Below are 7,476 nucleotides of genomic sequence, written 5' to 3'. Positions count from 1 at the left end.
GTTGCACACATCTCTAGACGTGTGTCAAGATGTGTACGGCATAGCTCAGCTGTTGGATGTCTCTTGAATGCGTCCTGTGTGCTGGGTTATTTGGAGACGATTCTGATCCATATAATAGTGCTTGGAATTGATTAGAAATCAAAATTGACTCTTCCATTAATTAACAAATAGTTTCTAATCTCAAGTTTGAAATCGATTAATTTATTGATCAAGTTCTGGTCCTAACCCCTTAGGATCGAAAATCGAAACGGTTAAGAATTGAACCAATTGTCTAGAATCGAACTAATTTACGCTCCTATTAAGTCTCACACTATTCCCAAAATATCCTTTTCTCAATTTAATCCGACGGTGAGATCCGGTGGATAAAGAGGTTACCACATGGAAATTCTCTATCACAAGTTTGCTTACATAATTGAATTAATAATTTCAAATTAAATTTATTATTCGTGAAATATTTTCAATTGATGTAATTAAATAATATTAATTTGTTAATTATTTATTAATTTATTTTAAGAACTCAATGTGAAATTAAAATAGAAATTTAACTCAAAATTCTTAAATAATGTCAAACTAACCTGCCTTATACGCTAATCACAATAATGCTAAGATAAATCTCACTAATACTTTAATATTTTAATGACTTTAACCAACTAATCATCTCATGGCCTGTGGCATATATTTGGTCCCGTTAAAGTTGAAAGTTAAAAAGCTCCTAAAATTACGCCTCTCACTGGATAGATTATGATAGTACTTTTCTTTTCAAATCGTTTCACGGTAACAAAGGACGACACACTGACACAGAGTACAATGTATAGACTATAGACCAGAGAAAGCGTCTAAGAGAGAGAGAGAGAGAGAGAGAGAGAGAAAGAAAGAAAGAGGGCGAAATTAATGATACACAGCGCACCTTTCTCTGTGCATCGGGAAACTCCATATGAGGAGTATGTGACCGCTGACCATCGACGAAAGTGCCAGCCTGCACTGCACCGCTTAATATAAACACTGTAACCTATCCCTACACTTCACTTCAAAGCTCAAACCCTCCACTGTCCATATACTCTCTCTCTTCATCACCCAACCAAAGAAGAAGCAAGCCCTCCCCTTTAAATCTCATCTCTTTCACACAGACATCGACATTCAGGACTCAGGAGACAACCATGGCTAGGGTGTTTTTGTTGGTCGCTCTCTGTGTCCTTCCGGCCCTCGTCAGCGCTTCGCACTCCCTCAGGAAACCCTTCGTCGTTGTGGGTAAGGTCTACTGTGATACCTGCCGCTGTGGTTTCGAAACCCCTGCCACTACTTACATTCATGGTAACTCTCTCTCTCTCTCTCTCAACATATGTCTCTTTCGTTCTGCGAGAAAAGGAACTCATCGCGTTAGGGTTTACTAAATGCATTTGTTAGTTGTTTTTAGGGCTCAGATCTGAGGGTTAGAAGTACCCATTTCATAGATCTGAGTTACGAATAACATAAATCTACAGTTTCCCTGCTTGAATGGCTTTGGTTACTGGGTTTAGTAATTTCTTTTTACATTGGCAGGTGCAAAGGTTAGGGTTCAATGCAAGGACAGGGACTCACTTCAGGTGGTCTACAACGCCGACGGTGTGACAGATTCTACAGGGACATACAAGATCACAGTCCTAGATGACCACGAGGATGAGCTTTGCGAGACGGTGCTCGTCAGCAGCCCACAGAGCGACTGCACGGCCAAGAGCCCAGGGCGTGACGGGTCCCATGTCATCCTTACCAACAACAATGGCATCATCTCCAACATCCGTCACGCTAACGCCATGGGATTCATGAAGGATTCCCCCCTCTCTGGTTGTACCCAAATCCTTCAGCAATACCAGGAATACCAGTAGACTACTTTAGCTTCAAATTACCTTTTTTAAATTTCTTTTCCATGATTTTCTTTTTCCTTTCAAAATCATGATCTGCTGCTGCGTTTGTTCTTCTTCTATGTTCTCTCTGTTTCTGTTTATCTGAAACCCTGTTTATCATTTTCTAGTAGACTTCCTACTATATTAGGGAAATCGTTGTCACCCTCTTTGTGGCTTCACACGAACTTATTTACTGTGGCTTTTTGCTGTATCAATCAATGACGTTAATGGGTATGATAAAAGATGGCATTAAGTGGTGTAGACTGTAGAGTAGTTTTGAATTTGGAAGAAGCCTTCACCTCTACAATTGTTGCAACCTGGAGAATAGAGGTGAATGCTTTAAACTCTGACTTTGCCAAACCTACAGCCACTCTTCTCAAACTTGAGTTCTTACATTATGTGGTGTTCAAAACTTTGATTGTTCCAAAATCTTCTTTTTTGATTCCACTGTTTTGTACAATATTTTAAACTTTAATTAAACTATTGTTTTAAGTTTGATTTCAGGATTATATTTTTATTGTAATCGGTGTTTGGAATCCCGTGCTATTACATTAGGGTTTTAGATTGTTGGTTTAATGATTTGTTTACACCATCAAATTTTAAAACCACCACCCGATCTTATGAGGAATTTTTTGTAGATTTATCAATTGTGATTTTATTCAAAAACAAAATCGTTAAGAGTGATGACGTTGGGGAAATACGGTGGTTTTAATGCGAAGTATATTGGTTTTAATATTTCGAATATAAAATTGATAAATGAAGGATTGAGATTTGTTTATTGTACTGTATGAAACAATAATAATTTTCTTTTTCAGTGTTCATGCAAAGTGCATAAAGTCCCAATTCTTCATTTATTATTTCTACATTTGAATCATTAAGGTCATTGCGTTTTGTATTAGGCATCAGAACCGTTGTATTTTTTTAACACTATTTTTTTTAACGATTTTTTTGTGGAATTGAGTTATAATTGATAAATATACCAAAAATTTCTTGTAGGGGGCGGATGGTGGTTTTAAAATCTATTGGTGCAAAGTGATTATCAAACCATCAATCCAAAATCTTAATTAATAGCATCAAATTTCAAACATTAATAGCATTAAAAAAATTTAATATTTTAACCCTGAAATCAAACTTAAAACATGAATTAATCAAATTCTAGAAATTTCTACGAAATAGGGAAATTAAAAAAAATATTGGTAAGATCAAAATTTAGAATTCTCATGAAATGGAAGAACTCAAGTTTTGGAAATAGGGTATCAGTATGTTTGGCAAGGATAGAGTTTTAAGCCGTTCACCGCTGTTCTCCGGTTATTGAGGTGAACGACAGTTGCAAGTTCTTCTTCATTCGATTGAGGAAAAACCTGCTTCAGTTGTTTTAATTGGAAGGGTATGGTAGTTTTTAAGACTAATATTATTTGCTGCTATCACCACTTAACAACATTATACATTAACCTTGTTAGATTTTGGTATTAAAGTAAGGATGTAATTCAAGGGGTGGCGATGACAATTTTTCTTTTGATATTTGGGTATACAATGGGGGTTAATTTCCCATATATTTGGCAATTTTGTTTTAGTGGATCATGGTAGAGTGTATCATATTGTCGAAAGAAATCTAACAATAAATTCGTTAGTTTAAGATTCTTTGCAAGTTTTTCATCTCTTTGGGGGCACACCAAGACATGGTGGGGAGTGAAATGACCAACCCGCCCTCATTAAAGGTGGAAATTTAGTCCCCAAGATGTTTAGTCGGTCTAGGAGGTTTCTTGGGTCTCGATGGTTTTCCGACACCATGTTCAGTTAATACATCATCTAAAAATGGTTGGGCCAGTTTAATACATCTTCCGGTTAGGTCGGTCAATTTCGGTTGAACCCTAATTGGTCTTGCATCTCTAAGGGCCATAACTGAAACTAACCAATGATACAATGAGTCTAGGACCAGAGCAATTACTAATCTGTCGTTCGGTCAGTTCCCAGGCTTTAATCAGGCCCAGTCTAATGGATACTTACAAGGCCTTACTCACTTTGGACATGTTTTTAGACTAACAGGCCCGTATTTAGGCCGTGGACCTTATCATTTAACTTTACAATGTTTTATCGATGGGTGCTGTCTATTTGGGAAAAAGATTTGCACAATGTCAGCCCAAAAATGAAATTGCACCCCCCCCCTCAGATATTACTATTCATTTGAGGGGGTGATATGTCATAAATGCCCCTCTCTTGTCAGATTCTAAAGGGAGTTCTCTCATTTGCTCGAAACTGTACTCGGGCAGTATAGGGAACTTTTTCCCATCATATTCAGTCTCTTTTCCATCTTTCCCTTCTGTAGTCATCTAATGGAATTCACAGTTGACGTGAAATGCCACTCCCCTCACATATAAGGGCACAAAGGAAGTGTCGTACATGTGGTAGGACAAAATGTAAGAGGACAAAACAAAACGGAGGCAAGATCATGACCTTAAGATATTAGGTGAAGAGAGTCTCTTAAGTAAATGAAGGCACCAAAGATCTTAACAAACTGATGTTATACAATTAACTCTATAATTTTCAACACCCCTTTACATGTAGATGAAATGAGACATCATTGTATACATGGAAAGATAATGCAAGTGAAAGAAACAATGAACCATGGGCTCTGATATCATGTTAGAGGATCCAAGTATCCAACTCAAATCCTCGAAGCATTATTAGGTGGAGAGAGCTCCTCAAGAATGTGAAGGCACTGAGGACATGAAGAAATCAATGTAGGACTATAACTCCTAATAAAACAAAATATGAATATGTAAAGGATGGTCTGTATTGTGAATGAGATCATTGGATCAGACTTGGGGGGGAGGCATATTTGCAAAGTTCAGAGATAGAGAGAGGAAGTCGTAGGGGTTCCAATGTTGGTATTGAAATGTATATCGATCCTATTGGACAATTTTGCTCTTAATTTCAATTTAAGAAAATCATTTTTTGAATAATTTTACTCTTAATAAGAACTATTCCATCAATATCGATGATGATCAAATGATACCGGATTGAATATATACCAAAAAAATATTTTATTGGTAGAAATTGCATACCAAAGTTTGAAACCATGTCCGGGCAATCCCATTCCCATATGTGATATAATAAAGTTATTCTTTCGACAGTGGCTATTGGCTTAGGCATCGATGTCCTGGTGCAAGTTTGAAAGAAACACCAAGGGAGACGCAAGATGAAAAGGAAAAAGGAAGAATCCAAATCTTCTATGGCACGCTGCCCATAATGGCTTGAGCGACATAAACACATGAACAAGTGCAATGATCGCCTTACCCCCGCTCAAACAAAGAAAGAAACAACTACATGCCTACAACCACTAGGAGTCCCTGTCTTCATGATATTTTACTACCAAACGATCCCTTATTGTTCCTTGACACTCCTTTGTCCTGTCTGAAAGGTCGTGTAAAGCGGTTGGATGACATAGTGGTAGTAGTAGTAATGGAGAACACAGAACAAAAGATGTTCTTTGTTCCGGAGAATATTACTCTCTGGATACCAACGAGTGGTAGTAATGGAGAACATTGAACCCAAAAAAAAAAAAATTCCAAAGAATATACTCTCCGGAAACCACCAACCCAAATATGATCCATGATTGGCCTTCTTTGTTGTTAAGAGGCTTTTCTAGTCATAATCTGAGTCACTCATTTAATTAGGTTGAATTGTTTGTTAATACGTTACCTAGCTTCACATCACATCACTTTGTCTATACTATATCTCTTTTCTTTATATGAAATGACTTCGGTGCTTTCAATGTATGATACCATTTTGTCTTGCATCTTAGGAGCGTTCTTCTATGCTTCCTCAAAATATACAAGTCTTATATATATATATATATATATATTTTGGGTACAATGTATTATATCTCTGCACCACGATTTTTCAACACAATTCTCTCTCTCTCACCTTGTGGGCATGTTTTTAATTCATGGCATCTCGATACCCGTATCGATCTTAGGCTTTAGCTGATATATGTATCGATACATATCAATTGACTCAGTCTATATCGATCCAAATCCATGTCAAAAGCTCACTTTTGACAATAAAAAAAAAAAAAAACTTTTTGGCAATCAGTTGTATCCAACAATATGTATCAATGTTGTATTGGTTGATATTATCAATACATAGAACACTTTTGTGGGTTCCTTCTGATGATACCAATTTTCATGTGCCAATTGGTGTGGCGTGGGAGATTCTTGAATAGTTGATAATATGAGGAACCCTTGCCTTATTTATAAAATGGAATAAGTTTTCCATGCAACCAATGTTTCGTAGGCTTATTTATATAATTTTTTTATTATTAATTTTTCTTGCTTCGATACAATTTATGTGCTACAAAATTTATAAATCAGAAAGAATTTTTGTAAGAAGAAAGAAAATTACAAATTTCATCATTCGTAAAATGATTTCAAAATTGAGAAAAGAACGGCCCTAATTTAAAAAAAAAAAAATGAAATATATAATTGTATGGACTTTAAAGAAGTGTTGGTTGGTGCCGGTGGGAGGGGTTGAATGTTGATGGTAGGGATTAACGAAGTCGTAGGACCTGGTTGGTGTGCATCATATATGTCACTCACCCACCAGCCCACCATACCTAACTGCTCACACCTCTGCACGTGATCAAACACAAACCACCAGCAGGTAGTAGGTATGGTTTTGGGACATTCACTTTTTTTTGGGTATAAGTTTTGGGACATTCTCAAGTGATAAGACTTTGTTGCTTTGTTAGGGGCTCTCCTTGTCTTTTTCTTTTTGTTTTTTTACCTTAAAAAAGAGAAATATTTTATTACATTACCTTGCCAAGGGAAGGTTTCTTTCCTTAAGTATACCCCAAAAGGAACCCAACCCTAACTTGAACTAGCCACTTATAACATATATATTTTGATTTACTATGTTAAAATTGAAATTATCCAAAAAATTCAAAATCTGTTCTAAAAATTTGTATAAAATAAAATTTTAATCAAATTTTAGGGTTTATTGGACATAGAAATGACTATTTATGCCCACAAAAATTTAGCTTAAAAGAGATACCAACTGGAAGATATTAGCTAGGATTGTTAGGACTTAGGATCAATGATTCTGATATTCTCAATCAGAGTTGATTTTTTTTTCTACAATTCTAGTCCATTGCAAAAAGAAGGGAGCTAATCGGTTTATAAACGGTCTATTATTGGTTGGTCATAATATTCGGTCAATCCTAGTTAGATGATTGTCGAGCCACTATCTTACACCATGAACGTCATATTATTAATCGGATTGTGTTTAAACCCAACACATTTAATAATCGTTCGAGTCAATCTCAAGCTTCAATCGATCATTTGAGGCCGGATCTATCGGTAGGAGCCAACTTTTGACACCCCTAATATGTTAATTAATAAAATGAAAGAAGGTCACGGGTTCGAGTTTGAAAATAGTCTCTCCGCAAGGCGGGGATAAAACTGTGTATATTATGATCCTCTCCAGACCCTACAATGGTGGGGGCCTTGTGCATTGGGTACCCTCAATTTTTAAAAGGGAAAATTTCTTAGATCTAGTAGATAAAAAAATTAATTACAAAATAAGTGGGTTTTAAATT

At 36.2% G+C, this 7,476-nt stretch overlaps 1 protein-coding gene across 1 annotated transcript; it reads left to right on the top strand.

The window, feature by feature from the left end:
* Positions 1-1,110: 1,110 nt before the first annotated feature.
* LOC122640032 (pollen-specific protein C13-like) lies at positions 1,111-1,875 on the top strand. The gene is made up of 2 exons (XM_043833130.1): positions 1,111-1,311; positions 1,540-1,875. Exons 1-2 carry the CDS (start codon positions 1,158-1,160, stop codon positions 1,860-1,862), a joined length of 477 nt encoding a protein of 158 aa, XP_043689065.1. The 5' UTR covers positions 1,111-1,157; the 3' UTR covers positions 1,863-1,875.
* The last annotated feature ends 5,601 nt before the right edge of the window (positions 1,876-7,476 follow it).

This window comes from Telopea speciosissima, chromosome 1 (assembly GCF_018873765.1).
Source record: "Telopea speciosissima isolate NSW1024214 ecotype Mountain lineage chromosome 1, Tspe_v1, whole genome shotgun sequence".
NCBI classification, from domain to species: domain Eukaryota; kingdom Viridiplantae; phylum Streptophyta; class Magnoliopsida; order Proteales; family Proteaceae; genus Telopea; species Telopea speciosissima.
The sequence above is the reverse complement of the archived record's forward strand: the minus strand, read 5'-3'. Positions and strand labels throughout refer to the sequence as shown.